The following is a 15506-nucleotide window of genomic DNA, read 5'->3' on the forward strand; positions in this document are numbered from 1 at the left end:
TGGGACTGCGGTTTTAATTATACCAACCCTCCCTACCCTACTCACTTGCCAACACAGACCGACCTTGTAGCTCTTGTATGTTAGGTAGGCTACAGTAGCAACGCAGCTGTTTCTGTTCCCATAGCAACAGCATCCGGAGTATTTTCCCCACCTCTACTACACATCCTTGAACTGCAGTCGCGATTGGTTGTGGATTCCGATGATGTCACAATTTCAGAAGTTGAACCGTTCCAGCGGAAATCCATCCCATACTGGGCGTTGTTGTGTGGGAACCATGGCACCGGGGGCGAGGTCTATGGCGGATATCGAGGGCCATTGGACTGTTTGCACGCCTGTCATAAAACTGAAAACACCCAGCTTTCCCCTCGGTACGGAAGCCGGGATGAGCCAAATCGGTTACGCGGCGGTGGGTCTCCACCCGAGAGTATGGCGGCCGCTTGTATATTGGTGAGAGAATGACGCGGAGAGATGAAAGAGGATGGAAAAGAAACACGAACTGGGAACTTATTTTATTAGCTAACTTTTATTAGCGTTTCATTTTGCAAGCGTTGCTCAAATACGCCACAAGGCCGGTGGTAAAAAATTCTGTCTGCCGTGTATCCAGGTTTTTTTCTTAGGAGTGCCCTCGCCACAGCAAGTTTTTTTAAAACCATGCATTACAATGGTTATGTTGGCAAATTATAAAGCACAATTAATTCATTGCAAAGCTGTTTGTTTTCATTTTGTATATATTTGCAAATCGTAAGCCTTTTTGCAACCAAATATTAATCAATGTCGCGTCTGTCGGAGAGGATTTCTGCAATGAAGCCCACTTTCCGACGGAGACTCTTTGTGCTTTGGCTGTTTATTTCACATAGCTAAGCTGAGGTAGCAAACAATTTACCCCTTTTTCCTGCCTGCCCGGGAAATGAAACGCAACAATTAACTTGAATAGGCAATCAGGTGGTTATTTTGTTTCAATTTAAATGTCGACAATAGAACATTAGCATTTTTGCTTTTCGTTGGCATTCACGGAATCATCCTAGAGGTGCAATGCGTGAGTATAAAGTTGTGGTCCTGGGCAGTGGTGGGGTCGGAAAGTCCGCCCTAACAGTGCAGTTTGTGACGGGAACCTTCATAGAGAAGTATGATCCTACGATCGAGGATTTTTACCGCAAGGAAATCGAGGTGGATTCGTCGCCCTCGGTGTTGGAGATTCTGGACACCGCCGGTACCGAACAGTTCGCCTCAATGAGGGACCTATACATTAAAAACGGCCAGGGGTTTATACTGGTCTACAGCCTCGTCAACCAGCAAAGCTTCCAGGACATAAAACCCATGCGAGATCAGATCATAAGAGTGAAAAGGTAAGGATGAATTTCCCGAAGTAAGATATAAAGGATAAACGCTAAGCACTGAGCATCGCGTGCTTTAGACCGTCTGAGGTGTCAGGTGTTCTGGAAAACATGTGTTCTGCAGATGGAACATGTTATTGGTTAAATCTAGCCCCGCGTTTAGTGAAGTCGTCACACGCACGCATGAAGGAGCAGCACGTTCTTCATTTAATGATCTATTTTCTGTTCAACATGGAAACGCTATTTTAACAGAACATTCATCAATTGATAATGAAGTAATGCGTCAGATAACTAGACTATTCTGTCACTTTTGAGTGTGTGAGCGAGTTCGTGTTCATTTGTAGATGCCATTCTTCCTGCTCTGCTTAGTGTAGCTACCTTGTGCTGGTGAGCATTGGATCGGACGGAAAGCCTCCCAAGGTCCTTTCCCCACGCAATCACAGATTTTCGCAGGGAAAGGACGTTCTCCTAGTGACGTCAGACCCGGCTCCAGCCGCCACAGAGGCCCTCTAATATAACCCATAAGCAATAAAAATTGTCTTCAGGAAACACTCCAGCATTATATGGATCTTGTGTATGTGTCTGCGTACATTTCCTTTTGTGTTACTGTAAACCAGACTTGTGCGTATTCTTGAACATTCAGGCTGATGGGTTTTTAGCCACATTAGCTGCGTCCTCTTCAAAGTCTTTGTGAGAGGGAACCTGCCTATCCAACAATGTTCTGTGTTCACTCAGTTGTGTTTGGTTTGTGTTGACAGTAGCTAGGATGGGCCCCAAGCCCTTTGTGTCAGGATCCAGGAGCTCAAACACAGGAATTTAAACTATCTGTTGCAGCGCAATGCTTCAGTGCACTATCCCTATAATTCTCCACAGAGCAGTGTTGTTTAATGCATCATCAGCTTTGTCCATTAGTAGAATGTACCAGGCCTGTACTGTAGAATTTAGCTGTCCCCTAATGTAGAATGTTGCTGGCCTCCACCATTAGAATGTTGCTGGCCTCCACCATTAGAATGTAGCTGGCCCCTACAGTAGAATGTAGCATGCATTCTACTGTATAATGTATATTGCAGCAGCCCTGAACAGTAGAATGTAACCGCCCTGCTCGTAGACTATAGCTGGCCCCTACAGTACCCTGGATGCTGTTTTGGATTGACTGGTGTTGGTGCTAGTTCTGTTTTAGGCGTGTGAATGCTGTGCAGCAGAACAGCAGAATCACTGATGCTAATGTTCTGCGTGGCTCACTCCCTTCACAGAGAGCACCGTGTCAGCCCATCAGCATTATGTGATGATCAGGAGAAAACACCCCAGAAACGCACCGTCTGGGTCTTCAGTGTGTCCAGTGTGCCCAAGACATTCTTTGGGTCAGAACCACTAGCGGGATACACCTCTGTGTGTGTCACTGCTGGATTTTCTGAGCAGGATAGCAGAGCGTGCTGTAGTGTGTTTCATTAAAAGAAGTAAGCTGGACTGTCTGTTGGGAAAGAGCGGAATAGCTCTGATAGACATTAGCTGCAGTTAAGGGTATTTTAATATATTTTTTGTTCAACACAGTTTCAGGAATGCTCTTTGCTTGGTGTTGTTCTGACAGATCAAGGCACCCAATGCAAAACGGTCCGATCTGCTTTTCTGATCTCATCCTTTGGTTCTGTGGGTAAATCCTGGCAATCCTCAGTGAAGATTCTTCAAAAGTAGTGAAGCCAATGAAAGACAGGGTTTTGGTAATGTCAGACCAGGCAAGCTGCTGTTTAGTGGATGGGGTCACATTTTAATATTGTTCCTCAAACACTGGCAGAGGTATTTGCAGGAAATGTTCTGTTCAAAATGGTCATTCTCAGCAAATAAGTACTGCAGGGTGTTTTTTTTTTTTTTTGTAAAAGTGTAAAAATGTTAATCGTCTGCATTACATATTTTTTATTCACTGGGGCATTTGGGGGTAACAGCATTGCCTGAAGAGAACTGTTAAATGCCAGGAGTGAATACTGTGTGTGGACTTCTTTCGGTGGACACAATGCCCAAGCGTTTCACTGCATTCATCGTGCCTGAGATGCTGTGGATTAAACGCTAGTGTTGTACCACATTTTGAAATGCCAGAACAAAGGTATGTTTAGCACAGTGATGTGTTACAGGTAGCTGACCCAAACACACTGCTGACCGTGGTCCATAAATCTCAGTGCAGATCACCGTAGGCTTGTTCCGATTCAGAAATGTTTTTTATTTCATGAATTGATGTGACTGGGTGAGGTGACCGCCTCCCTTTCTCTGAAGAATGAATCCCAGTACTGGAAGCCATGGCCCACCACCCCTGTGTTAAAGACCTGCAGACGCTGTGTTCACACATGCACATTCTGTGTTCCTTTGGCCACACTTCCTCAGCTCACATTCCCACAGACTGCCAACCGTGGAGCTGAGAACAGGACCGTACGGGAGGGCCGTGGCCAGCTTTCAGTGCGGTGACTCTGTACTGTGCGTGTGCCGCTGTGTGCCAGGAGCCGAGTGAACCAGGGGGTCAAAGGTCAACCTCTGCAGACATTGCATTGAAATGAGTGTGCTGCTGTGTTCAGACCATATCCCCGTTCCTCCTGTCTCTGGGGGTGATTTTGCTCTCCCGTTAGAAAGATAAGACACGCCTTTGTTCATTTGTATGCAAATCCTCTGTGCATGACCAGCTCAGGAAGGCAGTTAAATGGCACAATGGAAAGGTAGTACTGTAATAATGATAGTCTTACGGCTTTTATAGATCTCATTCAGATGCACATAATGTATACTGTACATAATGTATTCCGCACACAAACACACTAATTGACAGGCATGTGAAAAGGAGCCCACGCATTCACACACCTGTAACCATGTCTGTAAAAACTCTCACACATTCACATACCTGTACACACACACACACACACACACACACACACACACACACACACACACACACACACACACACACACACACACACACACACACACATAACAGCACTCAGGTGCTCCCCATATCAGAAAGCTGTGAGAATGATAGCCTGCCTTCTGCTTCGTAGCCCAGTGCTGAAGGTTTGCTCACTCACCAGATCCTAATGGGACTGAGCTCTGTTTGGAGCCAAAGAAACATCAGGCTCCCATTAGCCTATAATAACCGAAAGCAGAGTTAGATTTTTGGCAATGGGACCATGATGAGCAGGGGGGCGGGGTGCATAAGAATGAGCTCAGCAGAGCTGTGTGTGTTCCCAGCCGCTACAGATGTGGGCGCAGATAAATTCTCAGCACAGCGGAGCCCCTCTGCATAAGGTTAAAAATCACTTGCGTTGCAAAATGTTTCTGCCAGCATTTGATTTTCCTGGTCTCTGTTTAGATGCCTTATTGATTTAATTAACTGACCAAAATCCCCCCCCTTCAGTTCTTTCCACTTCTGTATGTGTTGAGCGCATTTTGCACGGCACCGATGTGATTTGTGAAGATGAGGACTGTGTAATGCACACACAGCTACTGCACGTGTCCGGACTGTCGTAAAGGCTGTCTCGGTTGAGTCCAAGTCAAAACTCAGTCTTTTGTGATTCAAGTCTTGTTGAAAGACCAAGACCACCGGGTTGAGTGTGGAAACCAAAACTGAATATCTTTGAATCCGATTCGAGATGGAGACGATATCAATGCGTTTTGCCAAGCTACCATGAAATCAATTTCATCGTTGTTTGAAGGACAAAATCATTTGTGTTAATATGAATAGAAAGCTTGAAATTGGTGTATTAATGGTGGTATTGGTAATGCAGTGGAATATCAGCTATATGTTTTATTGAGTCCATTGAAATAATCTCGTTTGTTGATTTGAAAATTATGGAAAGTGGTGTATCATAAGAGCTCATTGACATCTCTGCAGGGCATTCAGGCTGCGCACAGCCATTTGTTCTGAACATGAGCATCATAGTGATCGCTGTTCCTGTGATAGGACGGTCAATACTACGGGTGGAAGTACCGACACACAGTGTAGCAATCTTTGCCATTTGCCCTGCCTTGCCTTTCCTGGTGTACTTGTGCAATGTGATCACCTTTCTGTAATTTACCATTTAATACAATTACTGCACTTGTTAGAATATCGGTACCAATGTTACACTGTTGTGCTACAAATATTTGTACTGTTTGTCTTATTTTACTGAATCAATGTGTCTGTACCTCTGTATTTGAAGGTATGGCTTGTGACACAAAAATAATTTCAGAGAAATCTAACAAAGCATCATCGAGTCATCATCATCTTACCACCGGTCTGACACACTGATCACTAGCCATTCAGAGTAAAGCAGCTTCTCTTTTTCGAGACTGCCACACAGTGAACGTAAGCTATTTTGTTTTTACCCGATCGATATACAGTATTGACACATTTAAGCCGTGTCAACCTGACCTGCTGTCAATTCTGTCGCATGCTCACTGTCATAAGTGACAGTTCATGATGGACATTAATTTAACTAAGTTTGAATGTTTTAATAGCAGTTCTTTACAAAGGACTGCTTAACCCGTGATCACAAATTCAACCGTTCTGCTGTCCGCTCAGTTTCTGATAGTGGTTCACTATTTACATTATCAGAGTAGTTCTTGCTCATTCACCACAAAAGCCAGATGTTCAGCTGCAACCTTGTCCTTTTATCCCCATCCACCGCAGTAGTACTAACTTATTAACTAGCAATTAGCTGCTGCTGGTTGTTTGCTAGCTTATTGCAGGACTTGAAGCTAACATGTCTTGGATGTGTAGCTGCTGGAATTAACCATACATCATTCATGCCAGCTTTCATTAAAGTTGCCAGTTAAAACGGTAGTTATTGTTGCTTGCTAGCTAACTAGCTTACTAGCCATCATTGACGCTACAGGTAACCTATCGAGAAACAACAGAACCGCATACATTGTTCGTCTGAGTCCAAATGAAGCATGTATCTAGCTTCAGGGGCAGGGTGGGGCTGGATGGTGCTTGTGCAAAGCTTACTGTTGTTTGTCCATGTGTGTCTGCTCTGGGCAAAGCTGTGTGTGTCTGTGTCTGTGTCTGTGTCTGTGTCTGTGTCTGTGTCTGTGTCTGTGTCTGTGTCTGTGTCTGTGTGTGGCAGACACACACACACTGTGAGAGGAGCTTCCATGGGCGGCTCGAGTGAGCATCTTTCTGTCCCCATAGTAAACTTTCACATGTCACCTGTCACCCGACAACACTGAGTGCCCTCTGACCCTCTGTGTCACTGGGCCTGTCCAGAGCAGCCTTCCATAGGATAACAGCAAACCTCTCACCGTCAATGCTCCCAGTAATCTCTGCTTTGCCAGGCGGGGGGCGGAGGTTGGCCATGCAAGCCCAAGCCATGGGACTTCCTCCACCATGCTTCATATATGAGCTCATATGTTTTGGATCATGATAGTCTTACATATATCCCTTACAGATCCCTTTTTTCTTCACACCTTGGCCTTTCTAAAGTGTCCTTGGTAGAGGCTGACAGAAGAGACCACTGTCTCTGTGTATTTCAGACCTTATTAATTATTGCCTTTTTATGATGAGGTTTTAGTCCAGATGTTTGTTTGTTTATTTATTTTATTTAGCTTACTTATCTCCTCAGGTTATTTAAGTTTATCCTGCTGTATCTCTCTCTCTCTCTCTCTCTCTCTAATTTTGGAGAATTGAATTTTGCACATTTGCATAATGCATCTCTGGATCGGAAGGGATTGCAGAATGTTTTCCTAAAAATGCGTGACCCTCCCATGGGGCTTGAGCAACTTGCTATTCTTCAGCGTTCTTCAATATTCTTCAGCACTCTTGCCACTATGGGAAATGTGCTGCAGGGCTGTTACTCGCTGTAGTTAAGAACGGAGCTGAATTATAATGGTGTAGTATTGATACAGATTGCTGTTTGCGAGTAGTGAGTGCTGCTGTTGGGGTTATATTGGAGAGAGATTTTGGGAAATGATGTTGGAAAGTAATATTAAGGAGCAGTGTTTGATACTGATGTGGAATCTGTGCAGTGAATCTTGCTTTAGTGAAAATGTGTGAATCCCACCCTGCTGTGACTGACCTCAGATCATTGGTTTGGGTCCTGAGTGAACCGCATTACAGTGGTCAATTGTCCTCACCTCCTAATACCTGTAAACCACATCTGACTACAGCAATGCTGTTTAGCGTAATTCTGGATTCAGGAAACTCTGTGAACACCTGTGAAAAACTAATAAAGTGTGTTGTCTATGTGGGAGCGAGCGTACACACAACATGTGGGACATTTTTTTATTATTATTTTTGGCTGTCAAGAGCTCACAAGACGAGAATGTTGAGAGGGAATGTTTATGTTTGACAAAGGAGTTCTCCGGGAACAGAGCAGAGTTAGGCGAAGGACAACTCGATTGCAAGTAAGGCAGATAATATAGTTGTTATCTCGTCTGAAAGCAGGACAGAAAGGACAATCATCTTCCACTCTGGAGACAATTCTGTGGTAAATTCAGTACCTCCACTTTGCTGCAGTTACCCTGGGACTTGAAATGATTGTAAAAGAAGAGGTGAGCTCTCTGCATCCACTGCTCCCTTTCAGTGTCTCCTAGGTACCCCTGCTCCATTATCTCTCTCTGATCCCTAAAGGTGAGTCTGAACCGTAGTAATCAAGAAAGTGATAAATAACAATAATCAAGAAAGCAATCAAAATTCTAGGATTTGGCCTTTAGCTGCAAGATGGACTTGACCGAGAGAGAAAGTGTGTTTGTGGGTGCACGTGTGTGTGCTTGCTCTTGTGCATGTGTGTAATAGAGAAATAAAATTATAGGGAGTACGTGTGTACGTGTGTACATATGTGCCTGTGTGTGTGCATAAAACACTGAGGTAGGAAGGTGCCTGCATTTCTAAAACATGCTCACAAAACGGCAAGACAGGAACCACATTTCTCCCGGGATGTTTCTGAGAGAGTTGTAATTTGATTAGGGAGAGTCCAAAGTGATACACCCATTAAAGGTATTTATTGATCTTTTATTCACTGTGAATGTTTTATCAACAGACCTAGGTACTGCTTCTAAACATCAGGATATTTATCGGGTCTGGTTTCCTAATCCCTGTTCACTAATCACCTCATTATTTTTTTGTGGATTTTGATCCCAAACATTTTTTTTTAGCAAGTTCGACCTTTTCTCTCTATGTTTTGTCTGTGTTTTTTATTCTAATAAATGCAGTTGTCAAACAGCTATGCTATGTAGACTTTGTCTACGGTTTTCCTAATTGTTTTTTCTGATCATTTAAATCAGGATGGGGTAATTCCAGTCTTCTGATTTAATGAATCGACTCTCAGCAAACCACCAATCGCCAAGCTGCAGGTTCCTCTGAAAGGACATTTTCAGAGCAGATAACTACTCTGTTGAAGCCTAAACAAATAGTGCATGGTGACTGTTTTATTGATAATAAAATAAAAGAATGATATCAGCCCTGAAAGGGCTTTTAGAGTATTCACTAATTACCGGCTCTCTGTAGCGGCAGAAGGTGTTTAAAGCGCTTCTGCAGCCATGAAGATTACTGACACGCTCAGTATCGGAACTGCTCCAGATAAGTGTCTCTGCCTTCGTTAAAATGTGTTCACCTCCCAGCCCCTCTCCCTCTTAGGGAGCACAGGACAAATGTTTCTTCCAAAAACAACTAGACTCTGCAAAATGTTTAAGAGAGCCTAGGGGACTCCTGAAGCCCAAATTCCCAGAGATGCCTGGAGCACTGCTGGCACAGGACCTGGGACCCACAGAGTCTGAGGAGGTGAGTGGGGGTCTGGCTTCAATGGCGCTGATTAATAGCAGATAGGCCTGATAAAAGGGCCCAGCGCTTTGGGAGGCACCAGGCAGGACGTGTGCACAGAGCCGTAATTAATATGGCGGTAATGACCGCACTGCAGTTAATGCGGCAGGTAAGCCAGACTCCTCTTCATCCTCCTCTCTGTGTTCCCACACTTTGCTGTGCAATGGAAGGGGTGGGGGAGCATTAAAAGCACCAAAAAAAACTCAGAAGGCTTCTCCATCTGTGCGCTGCTGGCTGTCATGCTGATGTGGGCTGGGCTGTGGCCTGGAGCCAGGGTTCCTGCAGTGGGGACCATTCCTCATGTGCGCCCCCAACACGTGGGATTCCGTTCCTGCGACCATAAGTTACTGAGTATTGTGTGCTCAATACAAAACTTTTGAGCGTGCTGTATCCTAGAGGGTGACTCCAGCAGCACTGTGTGTTTGTGCATGGAGGTGAGTGTGTATCGGTGTGTTACGTGCATGTGAATAGGGGTGTACACTGTTGCATGTCCATATGTTCCATGGTTGTGAATAGGAGTATATACAGGGAATATCACTGGGTTACATGGGTATGTATACAGGTGTGGTTGGTGTATGTATGTCCTGAGCCACTAATGTGTATACGTAGCACTAGGATTGGAGGGAACAATGTCATGGAGTGGGATTGTGGTGGGAGGTGCTTGTGAGTCGGACCGCCATATGCCCGTTCCTATTGGCTGGAGTATACAGCCTGTAAAAGGAGGGATGGAGTGTGTGAAAGCTGCCAGCTCCAGTTTGGTTCTGCTCAGCCCGGTCCGCCCCAGGCTCATGGCTCACCCAGAGTGTTAAAGTCAGGAGCGTCACTTTTCCACACTGGCAGCTCTGAGCCAATAGGCTGTCTCCATTTCTCAGGAGGGCTGTGGAGCGCGTCCGGGGACCCTCGTCCCTGAATCATCCGAAATACCTTCCGCCGTGGTGCGTCCCGTCCGCGCTGTTCCCCGATCTGTCCGCCGTGGGGCCGTAAATCCGGCCCAGCCCCTGCTGGTGCTCTCACGGCCCGGGGGCTGACGAGACTGAGCCTCTGGGGAGTAAGTGTTTCTGAACTACGGAGAAATGGCTGGATGGTGGGGGTTTGTGTGAGTTCAGGAGGGCAGGGAAGACCTGCTCAAGCTTTGTTTGGGTTAACGGGCCATTTCGTTCTCCTCACAATAATAGTAGTAGTACTTTAAAACTTAAAGCGGTTTTTAATTTATAATTTTTTTGTATAACTCCCTTTGTTACTCCCATAATGACATGGCATTGGGGTTCGCTTTGTTCAGTGGGTCTGTAATCCAGAGATATCATTTGTCACGCTACCCTTAGCCATGTTGTGTCTTGATCTTGCTGCAGAATTTTTCCAGCATCCGTCTGGACAGCAGGTTCTGTTGGCTGGTTTTAGAGCTGATGGGAAACTGAGTCACGGGAAGTCATGGCCTCAAACAGGACTGCAGTGTGTCATTTCAACACTCAACACTCTCTCACGCAAACAAACACACACACACACACACACACACACACGCACACACGCACGCACGGGATGTGGTAATATCGTGCTGCTTGACTCAGGCCTAACGAGCTAGTCCAGCCTGGCCCTGCACAGCAGAGAATCCAGAATCTTCTGTCCCCCACCAGCTCCACTGGACACAGGATCTATGTTCTTCTCCGGAATCCCCTCTGACCCTGCTCAGCCCTCCCCAGCAAAGAGTGGGGCCACCCAGACAGGCTGTTTAGTGCTCATGTCTTAGCATGCAGTGGGCATGGAAGGCCAACCCAGGGCGGGGTCCTCAGCTCCTCAGACTCTCTCTCTCGTGATGAAGCTTTTACCAGAGGACATTTGAACTCTAATGGAGAACTGCATAATTTAGCAGTAGTGACTGTGTCCTGCTCAAACAGTGCATGCTAGAGTCACAACCTCAAGGACGGACTCTTCTGTGATGATGTGTGTGAGAGAGTGAGAGAGTGAGAGAGTGAGAGAGTGAGAGAGTGAGAGAGTGAGAGAGTGAGAGTGTGTGAGAGTGTGAGAGTGTGAGAGTGTGTGAGAGTGTGTGAGAGTGTGTGAGAGTGTGTGAGAGTGTGTGAGAGTGTGTGCGAGTGTGTGCGAGTGTGTGCGAGTGTGTGCGAGAGAGAGCAAGTGTCTTCACTGCACCTACGTGAACTGTTTCGGTGGTTAATGCTGTTTTTTTTTTACACAGGAAAAAGAGCCAGAATGCAGGAATAATACACGCTATTCTGTAAAGACAGATATTCCTATACCTAAAGTCTTATACAAGATTACAACAGGCGATGACCCAGACTTGAACTGCAACAAAACGATTGCTGCTTTTTCTTTGAGCCAATTGACTTTCGGTGTCTGGCATTTGTGATGTTTATTGATCATAATATTTAGCCATTGGTAGTATCACAAGACTCCAATAGAAAGCCTTTAATTTGAATAGAAAGTGAAAAACCAGATGTCACGCTCTAGCTAGCTTGCTCAACATCAGTTAATTAAAAATGAAACTCGCTCCAAGGGTTTTCTAATATTAATAGTCTGGGTTTCAAAAATTCATTTTCTTCAGGACATCAAAACATTTGAATATTTCATCCCACTTCTGTTAACAAGTGTAAAATTATGATCAACATTTTGTTGTGTTGTAGTGAGTTGGCATATTATGGCGAAAATGGTCATTTATCAAAATGCATGTGAATTTGTGTAAAACTCACATTGTCTCATGGCAATCACGACCACTGTTTGTGAGCGAGCATTTTCTTTATCAATCTGTGAGACATGAAATGCATGTATCCCAATTATTAAGTAAGGGATAGGTGAACAGCATCTAATGTACAGAGCTTAATGTACGCAGTCCAGTGAAAGACCTTCACCTTCATTTAACTTTCAGGTTTCTCTCTCTCGGGCACATGAGCAGGCCTTCTCCAGAGGAATCTCTCATAATCACTTCAGCTAATCCTGGGAAATGACGCTCATAAGCCCATGGAGTTGTGCGGCTCTGGGTGTGCGTGCCCGGCTGCTGTGGGCACGTTACTGAACCACACATTTGGTACAAGTTATTGCACGTGTTCCTTAGGAACCAGACGTCTGCAAGGACAAATGAGTTCAACAACCAAAAATCAGTTGACGGGCATTTAAGGGCAGTGGAAAACTATATTTATACAATATTGAATTTTGTCTCCTTTCTGTCAGACTGCCATCTGCCGTTCCAGACACGAGCAGTGCGCTGTTTTAATCCCTGTAGTTTTATGGGAATGAGACTGGGGGAGGGGTCAGAAGGGGTTGTCCGAACACATCAAAGTTTTGAGGTTTTAATATAGTTTAGCTGGCTTCTCTATTCCACTATCTCCTGACCCTCTCTCAATAATCTTCTCCTTACCCAACTTCAATGTTGGAATTCGCTCTCCGAGCCTCTGCTCCCAACCCCATGTCTGGTCTTCTAGGGTGGAGTGTGATCGTGTCCCAGCGAGTTGACGAGTTTGAGATGTCAATTTTTTTTCCTTTTTGGTGTGAATAATTCATGGGCCTGAATATTTCATAATTGGCCAAGACGAGCCTTTGAAAAGAAGAGTGTGTGGCCTACAGGAGGTTCAGAAAACCACAACCGTCATACCAGCTCATTTTCAGCAGCTGCTGGGTGGCTCATCCTGTTAAGGGTCTGTTTCAGTGTGTGTGTCTGTGCCAACACACTGCGGGGCGGTGTGAGGAGTCAGGAGGCAGTGGCTAAACCTTGCATGCTTTAAGGGAGATCTCCTGTATATTTCACAGAGGCTGTGGCAATGAGTGCTGATTAAAAACATATATGCTCGGCCATTCCAAATTGGTAATTTTCATGAAGGGCTACGGAAATTATAAGCATTCATTTTGTATTTTAAACATAAAATAACTTATTTTGTCCATTTAACATGGCCGTTTATATTGTGCTGGGTTAAATATTATGTTCCTTCATCTGCATTTGGAGCTGAATCATTAAACCAAAACAAGAGATGAGTCACCGCAACCTTAATGCTGGTATGAGCGTCTCTCTCCTGTCGAGTCCCTTCGTTAATGCCTGTACTCTTCCACCTCTATCTGCAGCTCTGCTTTCCCCATCTGAATAGAGTGGGGAAGAAATAGAGATACTGTCTGTTCTCCTTTATAAAACCACAAAATAGACCTTGGCATTTGATTTGTGACTAGGAACCATGTGCAGCTTTCTAGACTTTTAATCTCCGCTAATTCCACATTCTGCCAGTTCATTTTGGGAGTAAAGCGTTCATGTGAAATTATCCATCAGCTCTTAAGTCAGGGAAAAAGGGTATAATGAGCCAGCCTGGTTCAGCTTAACAGTGGGAAAGGGCTATAATGAGCCAGCCTGGTTCAGCTCTACAGTGGGAAAGGGCTATAATGAGCCAGCCTGGTTCAGCTCTACAGTGGGAAAGGCTATAATGAGCCAGCCTGGTTCAGCTCTACAGTGGGAAAGGAATATAATGAGCCAGCCTGGTTCAGCTCTACAGTGGGAAAGGGGTATAATGAGCCAGCCTGGTTCAGCTCTACAGTGGGAAAGGGGTATAATGAGCCAGCCTGGTTCAGCTCTACAGTGGGAAAGGGCTATAATGAACCAGCGTGGTTCAGCTCTACAGTAGGAAAGGGGTATAATGAGTCAGCCTGGTTCCACTGCAATGTGTGGAGGAAGACTGGTTGCATTACCCTCGGTGTTCTAGCACGGTTATAGAAAACGGCGTTTCTGAAGGTCATTCATGTCTGTGTTATGTTCAGGTACGAGAAGGTGCCGGTGATCCTGGTGGGGAATAAGGTGGACCTGGAGAGCGAGCGGGAGGTGTCGTCGGGGGAGGGGCAGGCTCTGGCCGAGGAGTGGGGCTGCCCCTTCATGGAGACGTCGGCCAAGAGCAAAACCATGGTGGACGAACTGTTCTCCGAGATCGTGCGGCAGATGGACTACGCCGCCCAGCCAGACAAGGACGACCCCTGCTGCTCCTCCTGCAATATACAATAGCCCCGCCCTGGGGAGGGCAGGGCGCACTGGGAGCCCCAGCATGGGATCACATGTATGAACGTAACAAAAAAAGAAAAAAAAGAACATGAAACAAAATGGTGGTTGCATGATGGGTTCCTCTATGATGCATTATAAGCAGTTATAAGCAGTAATTTTAATGTTGGTACAGTGTTTGGAAGGTGAAGGAAACGGCAGTTGTAGGAAGGGCCAGGCAGGATTGATTGGTTCACCTCACACACCCCGTTTTTAAGAACCCTCTGGCACAAAAGTTTGGTCTGTTTGCTCTTGGACCATCACCAAATTAAGTTTTTTTTATTTTAGTTTTTTGGATTAGTTTTAAATTCAATGTAACTTGCTTGCATTCTCACAAATTATTTTACTTCTTATTTTTATCGGTTTATTTTGTTTCATTGTCCCTCTATTTGTCCTCCCAGCTTCTTTCTTTTTTTTTTGAGCAATGACAGCAGATAACCCCCTGTTTAACGTCTGTTAAACAGGGATGTGCGATTGATTAAATCTGTTTAGCCCCTCCTCTCAGGAGTGTTCATCCACCTTCCATCCTTATTATTCAGAGGAATGAAATGAACAGAATGGAGCAAATGGTGTTCTGATTGAAAGTCATGATTGTGTTGTTGCTTTTTTCCCTATTCTTCCTCCTTTTCTAGAATTTTATTTTTATTTTATTTTTTTAAGACAGCACATGACCCAGAGGTTCTGCCCTAGACTTCTCTTTTATCGCCTGTGTCCTTGTGATAGTTTCATTCTGCTTCAGTTCAACCCATCTGCAAATCTGGCTGCTCTGGTTTTAATCCCAACTCTTCAGATTTCCCATTCGGTCAGTATTTTGGTTATGTCCTGACTTCAGGATAAATATGAGTCATTAGGAGAGATTCCAGAACTCTCAGTGAATTGTCTGTCCTTTACATGCGTTCTGATTGGCTAATACACAGTTAGCAGGCTGCCCCAAGTGTTGGTGTGTGTGAACTACAACAATCTCATCACGTTGAGGTTTCACGATACAACATCTCGATGAGCCGTAAGTATGGTTTAACCTTAATTATCACAGTACGACAACGAACAAAATGCCAGCTGCAAATGTGTAAATATTTTGTACGAAAAGGATTGAGCTATTTAGACTGCATTGAAATGGAATTGTGAACCGTACGCATGGCTAGTTACCGGCAAAATTGGGCCCATAGTGGACAGCTCGTTTCCGCAGATTCTGTAACGGACTTTGAGACCTGGACACTGAGCTGCACGTCAGTAACGAGTCCCGCAGGAGAGACAGGCCTTGTTGACCTTGTTGCCATTTTCATTGTTGATTTTATATTTTTTTATGTGAACATTTACTCTTCCCCGCCCTGACTGAATGGTGACACGCTTTTGTTTGGCACCTGAACAATAAAAGACGTCTTCAACA

The 15506-nt window shown here is 45.0% G+C and overlaps 1 protein-coding gene across 1 annotated transcript; it reads left to right on the forward strand.

Moving 5' to 3' along the window:
- Window positions 1–297: 297 nt before the first annotated feature.
- Window positions 298–15506, forward strand: LOC133116660 (ras-related protein Rap-2a-like). Its single transcript, XM_061226488.1, has 2 exons — window positions 298–1346; window positions 13849–15506. The coding sequence occupies exons 1-2, from the start codon at window positions 1033–1035 to the stop codon at window positions 14084–14086; spliced, it is 552 nt and encodes a 183-aa protein (XP_061082472.1). The 5' UTR covers window positions 298–1032; the 3' UTR covers window positions 14087–15506.

Source organism: Conger conger, chromosome 17 (genome assembly GCF_963514075.1).
Source record: "Conger conger chromosome 17, fConCon1.1, whole genome shotgun sequence".
Lineage (NCBI taxonomy): Eukaryota > Metazoa > Chordata > Actinopteri > Anguilliformes > Congridae > Conger > Conger conger.